Source organism: Gigantopelta aegis, chromosome 7, assembly GCF_016097555.1.
Source record: "Gigantopelta aegis isolate Gae_Host chromosome 7, Gae_host_genome, whole genome shotgun sequence".
Classification (NCBI taxonomy): domain Eukaryota; kingdom Metazoa; phylum Mollusca; class Gastropoda; order Neomphalida; family Peltospiridae; genus Gigantopelta; species Gigantopelta aegis.
In genome coordinates, this window is record NC_054705.1 from 42,144,048 (window position 1) to 42,165,616 (window position 21,569).

The 21,569-nt window shown below is 41.9% G+C and overlaps 2 protein-coding genes across 2 annotated transcripts in view; one reads left to right on the forward strand and one right to left on the reverse strand.

Annotated features, from left to right (window-relative positions):
• The window catches only part of LOC121378090 (NPC intracellular cholesterol transporter 1-like), a 40,407-nt gene extending 40,077 nt beyond the window's left edge, over window positions 1–330 (forward strand). Inside the window, exon 22 of the mRNA XM_041506190.1 lies at window positions 5–330. Coding sequence (XP_041362124.1) covers window positions 5–330 — 326 coding nt within the window. The remainder of the gene's footprint in view (window positions 1–4) is intronic.
• An 11,565-nt stretch (window positions 331–11,895) lies between these two features.
• The window catches only part of LOC121377737, a 51,291-nt gene continuing 41,617 nt past the window's right edge, over window positions 11,896–21,569 (reverse strand). The window contains exon 23 of the mRNA XM_041505821.1: window positions 11,896–19,769. Coding sequence (XP_041361755.1) covers window positions 16,153–19,769 — 3,617 coding nt within the window. The 3' untranslated portion in view covers window positions 11,896–16,152. The remainder of the gene's footprint in view (window positions 19,770–21,569) is intronic.

Consider the following 21,569-nt stretch of genomic DNA (forward strand, 5'->3'; position numbering starts at 1 on the left):
AAAGCTGGTGGCTCAACCGCCAGTGGCGCTCCCTCCTGTGATACCGCCCCCACCGAGTCCTCCGGAGAGGAAGCAACCACCTGTGGAGCCCGCATCCCCGGAACGGCCGTACACCACCCAGGAGATCGTCAGATTCAAACGGACGAGTGTGCCACCACCTACTTCAACCTCCACCCCAAAGACGACGACTCCGGTGAAGCGGTCAACAACGACCGCTCCCGTCGAGTCGCCACTTGGACTTGTTGTTCCGGCGACAAAAAGGAAGGCAACATCACCGACCACCCAGCCAGCCAAGACCAAGCCGCCGCCGGAATCCGCTCCCCCTGTTGACGACGAATGGACCATTGCCATCAGTGGACTTCGTCGTCATCTCCATCAGTACATACAGGGGGACACGCAGAAACCAGAACTACTTCGGGGAGGTTTTTTTGAACCAACACCACTGGAAGACCATGGAGGACGGCAGCAGCTACGAGCTTCATATCAAGATCTTCAATGAAACCAAGGGAATAGTCGTTACGCACCGAAGGGACCAGACCTACAGACAGTGCATCCTGTTTGCTCAACTCGACAACAGAACGATCCACAGGATGTTACAAGCGGTCTGCGGCCCCGACTATTCCAAGGTGGTACAACATCTACACCAGATCAGTGAAAAGCTGCCGTCGCTCCGAGACACTCCAGGCTCCCCGAAGTAGTACAACCTTACCTAGGACAGGTATCCTCCTTTTTTGGGCTTAGTTGGACTTTAAACTTTTTCGATCGAGGTTCAAAATCTTTATGTTTATTTTTTTATAAATAGTCCAACGCAATTTACTTTGGCGCCCGTTCAATTGCTCAAATCACCTTAAAACCTTTTTGGCCGAGCAGTCAAACTTATTTTGGGTTTAAATTCTTAGTCCGGACATGATGTTAGGTGCTGTTATTCTCCGTAGACTTTAGCTTTTTCTAGTTAGACCCGAAGGAACTGGCTGGAACTTTAAACATGGAAGATCAATATACCCTGTTATGGAGAGGGGGGGGTGGGGTGGGTGGTGAATGATCAATTGGAAAAAAGATAAAAGTATTTTGTTTAACGACACCACTAGAGCGCATTGCTTAATTAATCATTGGCTATTAGATGTCAAACATTTGGTAATTATGACACGTAGTCATCAGAGGAAACCTGCGACATTTTTGCTAATGCAGCAATGTACATTTTATATGCACTTTCCCAGACAGGAAAACACATACCACGACCTATGTCCAGTCGTGGTGCACTGGTTGGCACGAGAAGTGGTTCGATCCTGCGACGCAAGCACCTCAAGCGAGCACTCAACCATCAATGGAAAGGACTATGGTGGGAGGGAGAAAATCCAAGATTGAGTGCCTACATATTTTACGGATGGCTCCTTGTTGGTACATAATTTAGTTCTATATTAAAAATGGAATGCAAAAAACAACAAAACAACAAAAAACCCACATCACCCTCGTTAAAGAGAGCACCACGCCATATTTGCAGCTCTAAATGTAGTACACATGACCAGTACCAAACATCCACCTTCAATGAACAGCCCACCCATGTACCCTTGCAACGTTTTAATAATATTCAATGGCATTTTCTACACGTCTGAAAATAAGCTAAAACAAAATTATTTCAGGTGAGAGCGGTGACTTCCCAACTGGTGTGACAAAGGCCGTGGTATGTAGTGTGAACTAGTGTGAAAGTATATGTGCAGTGCCACATTTGTATTTGTTAATATTCTTATTTATTCACCTTCTAAGGGTTTGTTTTGAGTTTGTACGTGTATACGTGTAGTGCTACATTTATGATTAATTCTGATTTGTTCAGTGGCCTCGTGGTTAAGCCATCGGACATAAGGCTGGTAGGTACAGGGTTCGTAGCCCGGTACCGGCTCCAACCCAGAGCGAGTTCTTAAGGGCCATTACACCCCCTTCTCTCTCACTAACCACTAAACAACTAACCCACTGTCCTGGACAGAGAGCCCAGTTAGCTAAGGTGTGTGCCTAGGACAGCGTGCTTCAATCCTTAATTGGATATAAGCACGAAAATAAGTTGAAATTAATTAATTGTTCAGCGACTAAGGATTTGTTTTGTTTCTATTTGTTATGTTGTCTGTGGTCTCTTATTAATAAATTCTGTTATTGCAGTCAGTACTGATCAACAAATAAAATGCAAGTATTATAATTAATTTAGTTTTCTTTATTTAAAATAATTCATATTAAATCCCACCAATTAGATTTTGTGTCCCTTAAAAGTATTAATGCCTTTTGAAGATTTCAGGTCCATTTACCAAAGTGACTACACTATGACAAAATGGGGAGGAAACGAATGCGAGAAAATATAGTTTTCTCGTTATGTGGACCGGCCTCGGTGGTGTCGTGGTTAGGCCATCGGTCAACAGGCTGGTAGGTACTGGGTTCGGATCCCAGTCGAGGCATGGGATTCTAAATCCAGATACCAACTCCAAACCCTGAGTGAGTGCTCCGCAAGGCTCAATGGGTAGGTGTAAACCACTTGCACCGACCAGTGATCCATAACTGGTTCAACAAAGGCCATCGTTTGTGCTATCCTGCCTGTGGGAAGCGCAAATAAAAGATCCCTTGCTGCTAATCGGAAAGAGTAGCCCATGGAGTGGCGACAGCGGGTTTCCTCTCAAAATCTGTGTGGTTCGTAACCATATGTCTGACGCCATATAACCGTAAATAAAATGTGTTGAGTGCGTCGTTAAATAAAACATTTCTTTCTTTCTTTCTGTCTTGTTATGTGATTAATGGCTGGGGAGCTGCTTTGTATACTGGATTGTTACACTGGGTTTGACAGGGAAGACGATGCAGTTAGTGAATATGTGCACTTGGTTTACACTGGATACTGCATACCGTCCCCCAGAGCACCTTGAAGTCGTGCAAAATTTGTGTAAAATGCACAGAAATGGGTGTGATTCGGTCCCTTAGCCCACGTGTGTTTGTTTACATTGATATAACGCGGAAAAGAGCTGGACAACAGATTGGGCCCAAGCAGGTAATGTTTCCTGTGAGATACTAATGGCCTGATAAAATTAATAAAAGTGCTACAGCCACTGGGGCTACATGAGAAAACATAGTGAAATTAATTGTGGTCTGAGGCCATATATTAGTCCCCTCCACCAATATTTCAGGTGAACTCTTGAAAAAAAGACGACATTGGCAATCTACCCTATTTATTGCATTATATCTTCCTTCTAGTCCACATTTTGTGCCATTCCTTGTAGCTCAATCCTTTAAACTGATGATTTATAGTAAAAATGGACCTGTATGTATATATGTTACAGGAAATATGTATTATCAGGAAATATGTATAATTCCTGAAAATTTCAGGAAATATGTGTAATGTCTGATTCACTCAGGAAATATGTGTAATTCCTGAAATTTCCAGTAATTATACATATTTCCTGAAATTTGATGGTGAAAATTTGCGCAGCATTTATATGGAAGCTATCTCAGGAATTGTCATAGCTAATCTGTAGGTATGTTTGAAGTAATTAACAAGCCTTCTCACATAAGATGAAGAAGTATCCCCTCTTGTTTTTATAACCACTTATTACTTTACATCAAAGACATTCATACACATTGATACCAGTCAAACTCGAGTGTTTTGATTACTAATCTCTTTTGCACAACATTAATGAGAAAACCATGTCAGGATTTGTCGCTGCTAATCCTTAGGTATGTTTGAAGTAATTAACTAGCCACTGCTAATCCTTAGGTATGTTTGAAGTAATTAAGAAGCCTTCTCCCACAAGATGAAGAAGTATTTTCTTTTCTTTCTTTAACAAATTGCTACTTTACATCAAATACTGCTCTTTAAATACTAATGGTTTTCTCATCAGAACGATTTCAGGAAATATGTATAATTTTCACCATCATTATACATATTTCCTGATAATACATATTTCCTGTAACATATACATGTATGTGAATATAGTGCTACATTTGACTTGCATTCCAAGTGTATAAATTTATCTGTACTCTCATTTCATTCACCAACAATATTTCACTAAAACCTCAGAAATTATTTCCATGTAAAATAAAATTTATATATTTTCTACTAGTATTTGTTTTAATTATCATTTACATAAAAGATAAAATTTAATCTGTAGGTCAGCTTGCCAACATATTACCAGCCTTGGTGGTGTCGTGGTTAAGCCATTGGACATAAGGCTGGTAAGTACTGGGTTCGTAGTTCGGTACCGGCTCCCACCCAGACCAAGTTTTAACGACTCGGTGGGTAGGTGTAAGACCGCTACACCCTCTTCTCTCTCACTAACCCACTGTCCTGAACAGACCAGATAGCAGAGAGGTGTGCCCATGACAACATGCTTAAACCTTAATTGGATACAGCACCAAAATGAAAATCAAATTGGTTATATTTGGGTAGCACTCCTGATGTCGTCAGTGGGTCATTTTACATCCCAACCAGTACTGGTATATCTTTTTGTATGCATCATCCCACAGACAGGATAGCACATACCACGGTTTTTGATATACCAGTCATGGTGTACTGGCTGAAACAAGAAAAAGAAAAAAAAAGGCCCAGCAACGGGGATCGATCCTAGACATATCCGTGCACGGACTGGACCAAGTGGACGGGTCGAGACCAGTCTTGGTTGGGACTAGGCCAGGGGCGTTGCACACGACCCTACTAAATAAGTCCGAATGGGCGGATATTGGACACGGCTTTAACAGGGTCAAGGCCACGACAGGTATCTACTATGGGCGCTTGTTGTCCTCGTCAAGCATAGGGGTGACATGCACCTAGGAAGGGGCCGGGTTAGTAGTTCGGGGCCGAGCCAGTAGGTCACCACCTCTTCAGTGGCTAGGTCACGAGAAAGTAGGTCATAACCCCAGGTCAGCCTGAATACTACTACTAACAACAAGAACAACGTCATCTTATAATCATGATTTAATTATTGCAGCTTCCATAAACAACACTGAAGAACAACTTATTATACACATCTCCCGACAACGTGATAACTAAAATGGGTAAAACTTTGTATATAACAATGAAATATGTACACAAGACAAGATAACAAGATATAACGTCAGTTCACAATTTCAATAGCACTGTACACACCAATACATAACATACCAAATGATACACAAATGTACGACATGATCAGAAAAAGAAATTACAGGCATTGCCAAACATTTTTGGTTAACCTGCATCATGTACATCTAAATAGATTTGTTTTTCAAACGTCATAAATGTGTACGACATGTTCGTGACCCATTTGAAGATGCTGAATTGTTTTCACACTTTGTCAATATACAATGTAGCTCGTAATGCCCATTTATTACAATCTTAACTGGCATACTCTACTACTTAGTGTTCAAGAAAATATGTCTGTATTTAAATCAGTTCAGAACTTCCTTATAAATAGCAAGCTTGAATTGTACTTCTTAAAAATGTCCGTCGCTATTTTTCTTAACATCGAGACATTTTGAACAGTTTTTATTACATTCTGACACAGAATTAAGCTTAAATGCATGAAAAAAATTAATGATGGTGTCCTGATTTAAATCTATAGCGTATAAAATATCCAAATGGTTACACAGAACAGTTTTTAAACATCATTTTAAGGGCCAACTCGGAGAGTAGATTTTGTCGACAAATTATCTTTAAAAAATGCTAAACCCAGATTTTTTCTCCTACAAAATATTAATTATTAAAAAAAATTCTGCGAAATTAGAACAAAATTGGCCAGTTGTCCGTAAAATTCTCAATTGCCGAATTTGGCCGATTGGCCGAGCTAGCCGTCATTTTGCTTCTTTTATTTCACTGAAGTTATGGGACTATGATTTTTCATTCTTCTCTTCTAGATCATCCACACACAGGCACATGCGTGCGGGTCCGGACGCGTGCATGCACGCACGCACACACACACACACACACACACACACACATACACACACAGCTACATGCATACTGTCAAATGTAACACTGGATTGTAAGCATTTGAAAAAGATGAAATATAAATCTGAAACTAATGAACTGGGTCCCGTTGTATAAAGCGATCTTAGCGCTAAGATCACTTTAAGTGCATAAGGTAGCTATGTACTTAAGGTGAGCTTAGAACCACGATCGCTTTGTAAACGGGGCCAGATGATTATGGATGCAGAAAAGACCAACATTTGTGCGTTATCCGGAATTTTCATCTCCGTCATTAGCAACATGGTATTGTTTGACACGGGGAATCGACATACACATCGGAAATCATTCAACATTGTACATTTTAGACAAGTAGAATTCAGATCAACTTTACAAACTGTTAGCATAGCCTGATCTATCACTGTTGTAGGTCTGTGGCCATCCATAAAGGACATACGCACAGAGGGGTGGGGGAGGGTTTGGACATTACATATAAATAATGTACTGGGGTGGGGGTTGGGGAGAAGGGTTGCAGAGAGAGTACATAAGCCAGAGTGCTATAAGATAAATGCAGTTATGTATTCCAGACATACTTTTAAATTTTAATCGAAGGTCATATTTTTGTTTAAAACACTTAATGTTACGTCTTGAAAACCTCAAAATGATTAGCATAAATGACATGCAATCCAAGCTGCCGACTGTGTCCAATGTACGTTTAAGCATGGAAGAAAGAAATGCTTTATATACGGTTATTTGGTGTTGAGTATATATGGCTAAAGACCGCAGATGAGAGAGAAACACGCTGCCGCCATGTTATGAGCTACTCCTTGATTAGCAGCAAGGGATCTTTTATATGCAGCATCCCACAGACAGGATAGTACATACCACGGCCTTTGTTAAGCCAATTGTTGTGCACTGGCTGGAACTTTAAACATGGAAGATCAATATACCCTGTTATGGAGAGGGGGTGGGGTGGGTGGTGAATGATCAATTGGAAAAAAGATAAAAGTATTTTGTTTAACGACACCACTAGAGCGCATTGCTTAATTAATCATTGGCTATTAGATGTCAAACATTTGGTAATTATGACACGTAGTCATCAGAGGAAACCTGCGACATTTTTGCTAATGCAGCAATGTACATTTTATATGCACTTTCCCAGACAGGAAAACACATACCACGACCTATGTCCAGTCGTGGTGCACTGGTTGGCACGAGAAGTGGTTCGATCCTGCGACGCAAGCACCTCAAGCGAGCACTCAACCATCAATGGAAAGGACTATGGTGGGAGGGAGAAAATCCAAGATTGAGTGCCTACATATTTTACGGATGGCTCCTTGTTGGTACATAATTTAGTTCTATATTAAAAATGGAATGCAAAAAACAACAAAACAACAAAAAACCCACATCACCCTCGTTAAAGAGAGCACCACGCCATATTTGCAGCTCTAAATGTAGTACACATGACCAGTACCAAACATCCACCTTCAATGAACAGCCCACCCATGTACCCTTGCAACGTTTTAATAATATTCAATGGCATTTTCTACACGTCTGAAAATAAGCTAAAACAAAATTATTTCAGGTGAGAGCGGTGACTTCCCAACTGGTGTGACAAAGGCCGTGGTATGTAGTGTGAACTAGTGTGAAAGTATATGTGCAGTGCCACATTTGTATTTGTTAATATTCTTATTTATTCACCTTCTAAGGGTTTGTTTTGAGTTTGTACGTGTATACGTGTAGTGCTACATTTATGATTAATTCTGATTTGTTCAGTGGCCTCGTGGTTAAGCCATCGGACATAAGGCTGGTAGGTACAGGGTTCGTAGCCCGGTACCGGCTCCAACCCAGAGCGAGTTCTTAAGGGCCATTACACCCCCTTCTCTCTCACTAACCACTAAACAACTAACCCACTGTCCTGGACAGAGAGCCCAGTTAGCTAAGGTGTGTGCCTAGGACAGCGTGCTTCAATCCTTAATTGGATATAAGCACGAAAATAAGTTGAAATTAATTAATTGTTCAGCGACTAAGGATTTGTTTTGTTTCTATTTGTTATGTTGTCTGTGGTCTCTTATTAATAAATTCTGTTATTGCAGTCAGTACTGATCAACAAATAAAATGCAAGTATTATAATTAATTTAGTTTTCTTTATTTAAAATAATTCATATTAAATCCCACCAATTAGATTTTGTGTCCCTTAAAAGTATTAATGCCTTTTGAAGATTTCAGGTCCATTTACCAAAGTGACTACACTATGACAAAATGGGGAGGAAACGAATGCGAGAAAATATAGTTTTCTCGTTATGTGGACCGGCCTCGGTGGTGTCGTGGTTAGGCCATCGGTCAACAGGCTGGTAGGTACTGGGTTCGGATCCCAGTCGAGGCATGGGATTCTAAATCCAGATACCAACTCCAAACCCTGAGTGAGTGCTCCGCAAGGCTCAATGGGTAGGTGTAAACCACTTGCACCGACCAGTGATCCATAACTGGTTCAACAAAGGCCATCGTTTGTGCTATCCTGCCTGTGGGAAGCGCAAATAAAAGATCCCTTGCTGCTAATCGGAAAGAGTAGCCCATGGAGTGGCGACAGCGGGTTTCCTCTCAAAATCTGTGTGGTTCGTAACCATATGTCTGACGCCATATAACCGTAAATAAAATGTGTTGAGTGCGTCGTTAAATAAAACATTTCTTTCTTTCTTTCTGTCTTGTTATGTGATTAATGGCTGGGGAGCTGCTTTGTATACTGGATTGTTACACTGGGTTTGACAGGGAAGACGATGCAGTTAGTGAATATGTGCACTTGGTTTACACTGGATACTGCATACCGTCCCCCAGAGCACCTTGAAGTCGTGCAAAATTTGTGTAAAATGCACAGAAATGGGTGTGATTCGGTCCCTTAGCCCACGTGTGTTTGTTTACATTGATATAACGCGGAAAAGAGCTGGACAACAGATTGGGCCCAAGCAGGTAATGTTTCCTGTGAGATACTAATGGCCTGATAAAATTAATAAAAGTGCTACAGCCACTGGGGCTACATGAGAAAACATAGTGAAATTAATTGTGGTCTGAGGCCATATATTAGTCCCCTCCACCAATATTCAGGTGAACTCTTGAAAAAAAGACGACATTGGCAATCTACCCTATTTATTGCATTATATCTTCCTTCTAGTCCACATTTTGTGCCATTCCTTGTAGCTCAATCCTTTAAACTGATGATTTATAGTAAAAATGGACCTGTATGTATATATGTTACAGGAAATATGTATTATCAGGAAATATGTATAATTCCTGAAAATTTCAGGAAATATGTGTAATGTCTGATTCACTCAGGAAATATGTGTAATTCCTGAAATTTCCAGTAATTATACATATTTCCTGAAATTTGATGGTGAAAATTTGCGCAGCATTTATATGGAAGCTATCTCAGGAATTGTCATAGCTAATCTGTAGGTATGTTTGAAGTAATTAACAAGCCTTCTCACATAAGATGAAGAAGTATCCCCTCTTGTTTTTATAACCACTTATTACTTTACATCAAAGACATTCATACACATTGATACCAGTCAAACTCGAGTGTTTTGATTACTAATCTCTTTTGCACAACATTAATGAGAAAACCATGTCAGGATTTGTCGCTGCTAATCCTCTCCCCCCCGTCTCCACGAGTTGTTGCGACAGCGGTTGCAGAGCGTGAAGCCAAGAAGAGGAAGGTGTCGGTCCAGGACTTGTCCGACACACAGCCCACGACTTGGCAGATCGCACGCAACAAGCTTCCTGGACGGTACCGCAACTGGGTCACTGCGACCTCTCAGCTGCCAGGCCCCTTCGTCACCAAGAGCTGGAGACCAACACCAACTGGTCAAGGGCGGTACCAGTTCCAGTACGTCGAGGGAAGTCGTACCTACTACCTGACGTCGGAGCGGAACGGGATGTACCGGCAAGGCTTACTGAAATCAGACATGGATAATCCAATCGTCCATCGGATTATCAAGCTGATACTTCCGGAAGACTACTCAGCAATACTTCGGGGAGAGTGCTACATCGACCTGCCTCACTTCTTCCCGAAGTTCCGAGCCGATCATCCCATCAACTCGCCATGAGTTCCGCTGCGTACCCTCTCCTAGGACATGTACTTCCTTTTTTAGGGCTCAGTTGGACTTTAAAAACATTTTTGGCCGCAGTTCAAAATTTTATGGGTTTTTTTTTTTTTTTTTTTCTTTGTAAACAGTCCGACGCAGTTTATTTTGGTAGCCCGTCTAAATTGCTCAAATCACCTTAAAACCTTTTCGGTCGAGCACTCTAATTTTATTGTTTGGACTTAAATTTTGGTAGCACATTTTGGTCTTCGGTCTTTGACCTAACTACTAAATTCGTATTCCAAATTCCGCCCACCTCAAAATTACCCCTCCCCCCCTGGCCCGGACCATATAGATCAGACTTTAAACTTTTAGACCTTCGTTCAAAATGTTATGTCAAAAATATTATTAAATAGTCCGATCCTCTCTTCTTTCTCTTATTTATTTTTGGACTGTCCTTCTAAAATGCTCCAAATTATATAAATATTCGGCCGAGCAGTCAATTCCCACTATTTAATTTTTAGATGTAAATTTCAAAATTATCCCCTTAATTTTGTTCTGTCCCGGAGCAAGTCACTGGCTATCCAGAGACAGGCCCCGGGACGGACATGCTCGAAACTCTAGTGGTATGTGAGCATGTTAAAATTATTCGCACTCGCACTCGCACTCGCGCTAATCCTTAGGTATGTTTGAAGTAATTAACTAGCCACTGCTAATCCTTAGGTATGTTTGAAGTAATTAAGAAGCCTTCTCCCACAAGATGAAGAAGTATTTTCTTTTCTTTCTTTAACAAATTGCTACTTTACATCAAATACTGCTCTTTAAATACTAATGGTTTTCTCATCAGAACGATTTCAGGAAATATGTATAATTTTCACCATCATTATACATATTTCCTGATAATACATATTTCCTGTAACATATACATGTATGTGAATATAGTGCTACATTTGACTTGCATTCCAAGTGTATAAATTTATCTGTACTCACATTTCATTCACCAACAATATTTCACTAAAACCTCAGAAATTATTTCTATGTAAAATAAAATATATATATTTTCTACTAGTATTTGTTTTAATTATCATTTACATAAAAGATAAAATTTAATCTGTAGGTCAGCTTGCCAACATATTACCAGCCTTGGTGGTGTCGTGGTTAAGCCATTGGACATAAGGCTGGTAAGTACTGGGTTCGTAGTTCGGTACCGGCTCCCACCCAGACCAAGTTTTAACGACTCGGTGGGTAGGTGTAAGACCGCTACACCCTCTTCTCTCTCACTAACCCACTGTCCTGAACAGACCAGATAGCAGAGAGGTGTGCCCATGACAACATGCTTAAACCTTAATTGGATACAGCACCAAAATGAAAATCAGATTGGTTATATTTGGATAGCACTCCTGATGTCGTCAGTGGGTCATTTTACATCCCAACCAGTACTGGTATATCTTTTTGTATGCAGGAAACCCACAGACAGGATAGCACATACCACGGTTTTTGATATACCAGTCATGGTGTACTGGCTGAAACAAGAAAAGAAATAAAAAATGGGCCCAGCAACGGGGATCGATCCTAGACATATCCGTGCACGGACTGGACCAAGTGGACGGGTCGAGACCAGTCTTGGTTGGGACTAGGGCCAGGGGCGTTGCACACGACCCTACTAAATAAGTCCGAATGGGCGGATATTGGACACGGCTTTAACAGGGTCAAGGCCACGACAGGTATCTACTATGGGCGCTTGTTGTCCTCGTCAAGCATAGGGGTGACATGCACCTAGGAAGGGGCCGGGTTAGTAGGTCGGGGCCGGGCCAGTAGGTCACCACCTCTTCAGTGGCTAGGTCACGAGAAAGTAGGTCATAGCCCCAGGTCAGCCTGAATACTACTACTAACAACAAGAACAACGTCATCTTATAATCATGATTTAATTATTGCAGCTTCCATAAACAACACTGAAGAAACAACTTGTTATTATACACATCTCCCGACAATGTGATAACTAAAATGGGTAAAACTTTGTACATAACAATGAAATATGTACACGAGACAAGATAACGAGATATATATATTTAGCGCGCGGTCAGTTCACAATTTCAATAGCACTGTACACACCAATACATAACATACCAAATGATACACAAATGTACATGATCAGAAAAAGAAATTACAGGCATTGCCAAACATTTTTGGTTAACCTGCATCATGTACATCTAAATAGATTTGTTTTTCAAACGTCATAAATGTGTACGACGTTCGTGACCCATTTGAAGATGCTGAATTGTTTTTACACTTTGTCAATATACAATGTAGCTCGTAATGCCCATTTATTACAATCTTAACTGGCATACTCTACTACTTAGTGTTCAAGAAAATATGTGTATTTAAATCAGTTCAGAACTTCGAGAATAACTGACGGTAGCCATTTACTCATATCCTCTTTTCTTTCCTTTCTTTCTTTCTAATCTCTGTATTTACTTTTCTATCTTCTCTATCCTTCCTTGTTAACCGTAGCGGAAATAATCTTATTCACTTGCTTCCACCATCTTGATTTATCAAATACTGTGCGTGTATGTGTCAATATAGACATTAGGCTGTTAGCCAAATTCAAACCGCTGTATTCGATTTGCAGAAATAACTATTGTTTAAGCTAAGTAATTGTAAGAATGGATCCCAGGGAGGGGCTTGGAGGAAGTGCCCTCTCAGGGAGATAGTCCATGTGTTGTCTAACCCATGGTACCTACGTAAAATAAATTAGGGGTCCTCCCTTGAATTGTACTTATTAAAAATGTCCGTCGCGATTTTTCTTAACATCGAGACATTTTAAACAAAGTTTTTATGACATTCTGAAACAGAATTAAGCTTAAACCCATGAAAAAAGTTAATGATGGTGTCCTGATTTAAATCTATAGCGTGTAAAATATCCAAATGGTTACACAGAACATTTTTTAAACATCATTTTAAGGGCTAGCTCGGAGAGTAGATATTGTCAACAAATTATCTCAAAAGATGCTAAACCCAGATTTTTTCCCCTACAAAATATTAATTATTATATTTTTTTCTGCGAAATTAGAATAAAAATGGCCAATTGTTCGTAAAATTCTCACCTGTCGAGTTTGGCCAATTGGCCGAGCTAGCCGTCATTTTGCTTCTTTTATTTCACTGAAGTTATGGGACTATGATTTTTCATTCTTCTCTTCTAGATCATCCACACACAGGCACATGCGTGCGGGCCCGGACGCGTGCATGCACGCACGCACGCACGCACACACACACACACACACACAGAGCTACATGCAAACTGTCAAATGTAACACTGTATTGTAAGCATTTGAAAAAGATGAAATATAAATCTGAAACTAATGAACTGGGTCCCACTGTATAAAGCGATCTTAGCTCTTAAGATTACCTAAGTGCATAAGGTAGCTATGTACTTAAGGTGAGCTTAGAACCACGATCGCTTTGTAAACGGGGCCAGATGATTATGGATGCAGAAAAGACCAACATTTGTGCGTTATTCGGAATTTTCATCTCCGTCATTAGCAAGATGGTATTGTTTGACACGGGGAATCGACATACACATCGGAAATCATTCAACATTGTACATTTTAGACAAGTAAATTTCAGATCAACTATCACTGGTGTAGGTCTGTGGCCATCGATAAAGGACATACGCACAGAGGGGTGGGGGAGGGTTTGGACATTACATATAAATAATGTACTGGGGTGGGGGTTGGGGAGAAGGGTTGCAGAGAGAGTACATAAGCCAGAGTGCTATAAGATAAATGCAGTTATGTATTCCAGACATACTTTTAAATTTTAATCGAAGGTCATATTTTTGTTTAAAACACTTAATGTTATGTCTTGAAAATCTCATAGTATAAATGACATGCAATCCAAGCTGCCAACTGTATCCAATGTACTTTTAAGCATGGAAGAAAGAAATGCTTTATTAACGTTACTCGAGTATATATGGCTAAAGACCACAATGAAAAAACCCACGCTGCCGCCAAATTAGCCAGTAGATAATTGTTATCCAAAGTGGCTACAACTTTTAGTACTTGGTTAAGAGAGTTTTGTTTAAATTAGCAACGTTTTAATAATGCTCAATGAAATTTTCTACCTGTCTGAAAATAAGCTAAAACAAAATTTCAGGTGAGCGTTGACGAGAATAGCCGATTGTAACAAGACAACATTGTGATTTCACTTCGCAAATGGTGTGACAAAGACCGTGGTATGTACTACCCTGTCTGTGGGATGGTGCATATAAAAGATCCCTCGATGCTAATCGAAGAGAGTAGCCCATGGAGTGGCGACAGTGGGTTTCTTCTCTCTGTATCTGTGTGGTCCTAAACCATATGTCTGACACTATATAACCATAAATAAAATGTGTTGAGCGAGTTGTTAAATAAAACATTTCTTTCCTTCTTTTTGTGATTTCATCAGCTGCTGTGCAATTAGCTATTATCGTACTAAGCACTCGTATCGTGTGACATCAGCTTAAGTGTATTTATCTAGAGTAACTAAAACAGGGTGATGATCGTGGTTCAGATATTGAACGCCTGAATCACCATCGGTTTATAACTGTAGACTGTCAAATGACCCGTGAAGCAATGAATCGAAGTAGGTTCCAGTCCTGTCAGGTGACTGCCTTGGGTTTCAATACATCCTACCTCGCAAGAATAAAACATTAAGTGACACTGTATGTTTATTTTCTCCCTGGTAAGAACGAAATAATGTACACATCAGCATTTGACTGTTTTGCTTTTGAACACATGATGATGATGATGATGATGATGATGATGACGACGTTAATCAGAAGCAACAAACAAAACTTGTTTGTACAGCATGTGATTATTTTCCTTTAAAAAAAAGGTGATTTATGTATGATTTAACTTGTTTTCCGTGAAACTGCATTCACAGATCGATGATACACAATTGAGAACTTTCATCTTAATCTTTAGCAAGATGTTTTTGTTTGACACAGGGAATCCTCAAACACTTGTTAGAATAAACCACGTACACATCGGTTATTTGGCGAAATCCTTTGCGAAAACACGACTATAACACACTTTTCAATTAAACTGCTTTCACAGATTAATCTCACACTGAAATCGAACTTTTACAACGAAACGGCCACATTTTGTAGAACTGTTAAACAAATTGTCAGAATTTAAACCATAATAACTAAAAAACAAACTTTCACATCAACCGAATAGCCGACCTTTTCCTTTCCACCGAAAGTGTTAAATTAGTCACAAAACTTTCAATCTCAGAACCTAACTGAACGTATGTGACTGTACTGGAATACTTCAAAACAGAATAAAACATGTATACATCAAGCTTGCATTTTACGACCACTGCTAACTTTCCCAAATGAATCCACTGGTGTCAAACGTAATCACTCAGTTTTAACACGAAACATAACAAAACAATTTATAGAGCGTTTTGTTTTGCCCTTCTCTATCTGGCTGAACTGAATTTAAATTTCGACCACTTGTTTTTGTACTGTTAACAAGTACATTCACAAGTAGCCACAGAAATGTTACCAAATCCCAACACCACATGTTTTATTGTTAAAAACATTAGCCACAACAAACCATCTACACACCAGCCCAATGTTTAGGTCAATGACTGCGAACGATGCTAACGTGTGTGAACAATGCCAACGTTTGTAAACACTTTGACTGGTCCCTCACGTGGTCATTTGGTTTAACGTAAGAACAAAAACCAGTCTAGCAAAGAACTTTTTTTTCCCGTTTAAACTCAGAACAGGCTTATGTTTAATGACAGCTATCAACTAACATTTTGCGAACAATTTGATTTTTTCCCAAACTGATCATTCTGTTTCAGAGTAACAAAAACCAGTATTGTAAGGGGTTTTTCTTGCTCCGTTGAGCTAAACACACCTTAGATTTGGGCCTGTGCTTATAAAAAGTTTTAGAGTCAAGACTCAATCTGTAATGACGTCACATGCATACAGTTCGTATGGCGTTGTCATGACATTACTGTCTCACTCTATTAATGGAGTCTTGAGTACACTCTAAAAGTTTTATAAGCACCAGGATTGGACCACATTTGTTTTTAAAACAATGTAACGAGGTATGTTCTTCCTCTAGTTTAAAGCTCCGTGATTAAGAGATGACAATGTGAACAATGAGTAAACAACAGTTATCGCCTATAGTCTCTCACATCCCGTCTACGACCACGATGAAATCCTTCTCTGTGCCGCGAGTCGTCATTGTGATAACCTCGCGTCGACTCCCCGTCTCTCCCGCCTCCTCTCCGGTCATGCCGCGCCCCCCACTGCCGTCTCTCCCGCCCGTACCCATGTCCGTCCTCGTTTCTGTCCATCAGTCTCTCCTCGCCCTGCTCGGGGGGAAAACCTCCTCCTTCCTCGGGGGCGTTCCCCGACCCTGGCGGAAACTCTCTGCGGAACTTGCTTCTTCCTCTGGGACCTTTGTAATTCCAACCACCTCCCCGGGGGTTCTTTACGCCTTGGTAGTAACCGCCGATGAATTCCTGCTGCTCGTAATAATCGATCTCGTTGGGAGACTGGCTGCACTCTGGCTCCTGTGGCGGACCGACATTCAGCGACATCAACGAAGGCGGCTTCGAATCTCTCGCTGGTTGGGAAGATGGGTGCATGTGCATCTGAGGACTCTCGGATCGAAACCCGCCGGGTCCTCCGCCAAAACCTCGGGAACGCTTTCCCTGAGGCTCATTGGGATGTTCGTGTTCATACGGCCTCTTATGAGGGAAACCGGCGTCAGTGTTTGGCGACGACTGACAGAGATATTCTCCAGGGCCCATCATCGGCGTGTTCATCGATCGCAGGTCCACATCCTGCTGGCGAAAATCCACGTCTTTGTAAGCGGGCGTCATTATCCTGCCACTGTGACCCGACAACTGATAGCCATGTGGGTCTAGGGTGTCTCTCGGAGGTTGCTGGGGTCCGAGGGGATGTTCCAGAGGGTGCTGGGGTCCTAAGGGATGTTCCGGAGGGTGCTGTCCTGGCAGAATCTCACCTGGATGCTGTGGATGATGAGGGGGAATGTGGTGACCTACCACTGCCCCTGGCATCCACGCAGTGTTGGTTGATACTGGCGGTACGCTCGGCTGAACGCTGGAAACCGGCATTGGGGGAGGAGCACCGATAGATGGAGGGATGCTTGGTGGAATGTTAATGCCCATCATAGGAGGCCCAACAACCGGCTGACTGTTCGACATGCCAGCCATCATGGGAGCGTTTGAAGGTGTCATTATGGGACTGTTCACCGACACCATGTGGCTAGGCATCATGGGATTGTTCGACACCGTTATGGGAATACTGGCAACTGGAACCTGAACTCCCATCATGGGATTCGCCATCCCTGGAGCGAACATTCTCTGATCTATGTCCGTCTGTCCTGGCCACTGTGCTTGTATTTCGGTTGTAACCACTGCTTCCAACCCCGAAGGTTTTGGCGGAACAACCGAAATAGCCACCGGAATTCCCGGAAGACTGACCGTCATCGGAACGCCGGGAATTATGGGAGGCAGGATCCTCTCGTCAACATCCTCGGTCGATGTCTTATCATCCGACCCTTTTTTACTTTTAGTCTTACTTTTGTTTTTAGACTCTTTCCCCGACTTATCCTTCTTAGCTTTTTTGGCACTGCTTTCATCTTTCTTTGTTCCAGGCGAGCCTCTTTTAGAAGCATCTTTAGAAGACTCTTCCTTAGTTGCTGGCACGTCTTTCTTAGGATCTATTGTAGACGACACTGTAGAGTCCGCTATTGCAGGATCTTTCTCTGATTGCACCGACCCTTCAACAGTTTTGGTTTGAGAATCTCCTATAAAGGGAAAACCCAGTCGAGGGGGCAGCAACGGAGTCGTAAACGGAGGGCGTGGGTGAGGTCCTCTGAATCTGACCGCAACGCCCGGTGGTGGTCTGACTTTCATTTCCGGAGAAATTGGATCATCGACGCCGGGAGGGGGTGGATTTCCGGGACCCCACTGCGGAATTCTGATCGGTGGCGGCCTAACCGCCGGCGAGAACCCTTCTGGAGCGAGTGGCCTCATCCCTGGGAGTCCGAGGGGAGTGGGAGGGTGGAGTCCTGGTAATTGTTGCGGACCGGGGACTCGGTCGTCTCTGTCCATCGGGATCTCACCGCCCGGTTTGATGCGTTCATCGATGTCCTCCACTCCCGGTTGGGCACGAAGATCCACATCTTTCGGAAACGCTGTCGGCATCTCGGGGCACTGCCCAGCCCTCATGTCCAGATCGCTCTTCGAGAGTTCGATCTGCTCGTCTTTCGATTCTTTAGTCGAATCTAGTCCTTTAGACTCTCCCTCCGATTTCTCCGGAGCACCACTAACTGCACTGCTGTCTTTAGAAGAACTTTCCAACTTTTTGCCAAGGCTCATGAAAAGATGAGGACTTCCCGAATATTCTTCATCGCTGTCGGTGTCGAGATATCCCAAACCGGGAATGATGTTTTCTATAGCACCGATCTTGTCTTTCTTTTCGGAACTGGTACTATTGAAATCTTTTTTCTTCTTGCCCTCAGTACCAAGTTTGTCTGTTTCTGTTTTCTCCGCTTTACCGTCTTTTCCAGAATCTTTTCCTTTCTCGCTAGCGGCCACAGCAAAGCGAGCCGGAAGTCGCGGCTTCTGTAACCTCACGGCCGATTCCCCCATCACATCTTTCATCAGAGCTTGTAAGGCCAGTGGCATGTCGCCCGTTTTAGTCTCCGAGATGGAAATCGGGATACTTTTAACTGAGGATTCTGCTGCTGCTGCTGCTGTTGTTGTAGCTGCTGCTGTTGCAGTAGTAGCAGAAGCATCTTTAGTCTCCGAGACTGCTTCTGTCAGCTTGGAACCAGCAGTTGATGATGACTTGGTGTCCATCCTCTGAACCGAATCCGAAGTGGACATTATAGTTTCAGCAGTTGAAACAGTATCGTCCTTTGAAGAGTCTTTCACCATCTCCGATTTAGTAATAAGTTCGTCTTGCTTTACCACCTCTTTAACAGTTTCAACCGGAACCACGGCTTTATGCTCAATTTTCTTTTTCAAATGACTATTATTAGATTCTCCACTACTGCTGCTTGTGTAAAAACCGACAGGGGTGGCAACGTCTGTATCAACAAGCTTTGAAACCAGTGGACGGGTCGTTTCAGATTCACCAGGCTTGCTAATTGTGGATGAAACCACTTTCGTTTTGGCCGTGGTCGAAACCACTTTCGTTTCAGTCACAGCTGCCAATTTATTCACTGATTTATCCAAATCATTCCCACCTTCAACTCTTTCTGACAATTTCTGCAGATTTTCGACCTCACTTTTGCCCTCAATTCCGAGCGTCTGTTTGATCAGGTCTTGCTTACGGGTTTCTACTCTGTTTGTGAGTTCTGTGAGCAGCACCTTCTGTTCGGCTGCGTCTGACGCGCACGCGAGTATCGTCACCATCATGGCGGTGATCTGTGCAGGGTCCGTGCTCCTGGCGATCTTGTCGACGATTTCATCCACTTTGATTCCTGTGATGGCCTCTGTGTCCGACAACTGTTTTAGTTTAGTCGTCTTCTTCACCGACGATGATGTAGTAGCTACTACTGTTGTCAGTGTTGTTGACGATGACGATGTGGCGGTGACTGCTGTAGGTGCCGATGTAGTGGATGTTGGTGGTAGTTGCAATGATGATGATGATGGTGGTGCCAGTAAAATCTGACTGTCTGTGGGGTCGTACGGCAGATCTTCTGTATCGTCGTCATCATCATCGCCACCACCCGGCGAATACGGCAGAGAAACTGAAAAATACAAACAACAGTAAATAAATCTTAATACTAGGGATAGGTTGTGATAGAAATGAGCAGAATGTTTTTTCATTAGTGTACATTTATAAATCTACTTGTCCATCAGTATTTTTACTTGTTCAAATGAAAGAAGGAAATGTTTTATTTAACGATGCTTATTCTGAATGCTGCATGAGTATTATGAGAATACAGAAAGAAACTGGGGCCTAATTCTCTAAACTCTTGCAACTTTGCGATCTCGCAGTGCAATGCTAAAAGACTTACAAAGAGGATGCTTTGTTGTCTAGCAGAGCCTAAGAGACCTTTGTGAATTAGGCCCCATATCTTTATAGAAGACAGATCTCGCAGTGCAATGCTAAAAGACTTGCAAAGAGGATGCTTTGTTGTCTAGCAGAGCCTAAGAGACCTTTGTGAATTAGGCCCATCTCGCAGTGCAATGCTAAAAGACTTGCAAAGAGGATGCTTTGTTGTCTAGCAGAGCCTAAGAGAGCTTTGTGAATTAGGCCCCATATCTCTATAGAAGACAGATCTCGCAGTGCAATGCTAAAAGACTTGCAAAGAGGATGCTTTGTTGTCTAGCAGAGCCTAAGAGACCTTTGTGAATTAGGCCCATCTCGCAGTGCAATGCTACAAGACTTGCAAAGAGGATGCTTTGTTGTCTAGCAGAGCTTAAGAGACCTTTGTGAATTAGGCCCATCTCGCAGTGCAATGCTAAAAGACTTGCAAAGAGGATGCTTTGTTGTCTAGCAGAGCCTAAGAGACCTTTGTGAATTAGGCCCATCTCGCAGTGCAATGCTAAAAGACTTGCAAAGAGGATGCTTTGTTGTCTAGCAGAGCCTAAGAGACCTTTGTGAATTAGGCCCATCTCGCAGTGCAATGCTAAAAGACTTGCAAAGAGGATGCTTTGTTGTCTAGCAGAGCCTAAGAGACCTTTGTGAATTAGGCCCCTAATAAAATAGAAAAACATTAAATAAATATTAATACAAGATGTGGGTATTCTGGAAAGAAAGAATAAAATGTTTTATTTAATGACGCACTCAACACATTTTATTTACGGTTATATGGCATCAGACATATCGTTAAGGACCACACAGATATTGAGAGAGGAAACCCTCTGTCGCCACTTCATGGGCTACTCTTTTCGATTAACAGCAAGGGATCTTTTATATGCACCATCCCAGACAGGATAGCATATACCACGGCCTTTGATATACCAGTTGTGGTGCACTGGCTGGAACGAGAAATAGCCCAATGGGTGGGTATTCTGTATCATAATATTATTGTCCACAGTGACAAAAGTAATTTAAGGGATAGTAATGGCAATATCTTAAATAGCTTCCCATAACCTACGTTAGGAGAGCAATTAATCACTCCCCTCAAGGAAAGCAATATGATTTTGTGAATGTTCTAATGTGTGAACTTGCGTGATGTCGACAAGGTATAACAGCCTGCAGTATTCTGAAGGTCATAGGAGAGAAAAAGAACAGAAAATATAGACAGATCAAAGAAAAGAAAGAAGGAAAGAACTGTTTTATTTAACGACGATTATCTGGCTTCAGACATATGGTTACGGAAGGAAATGGTTTATTTAATGACGTACTCAACACATTTTATTTACGGTTATATGGCGTCAGACAAATAGGTTAAGGACTACACAGATATTGAGAGAGGAAACCCACTGTCGCCACTTCATGGGCTACTCTTTTTGATTAGCAGCAAGGGATCTTTTATATGCACCATCCCACAGACAGGATAGCACATACCACAGCCTTTGTTACACCAGTTGTTAAGTAA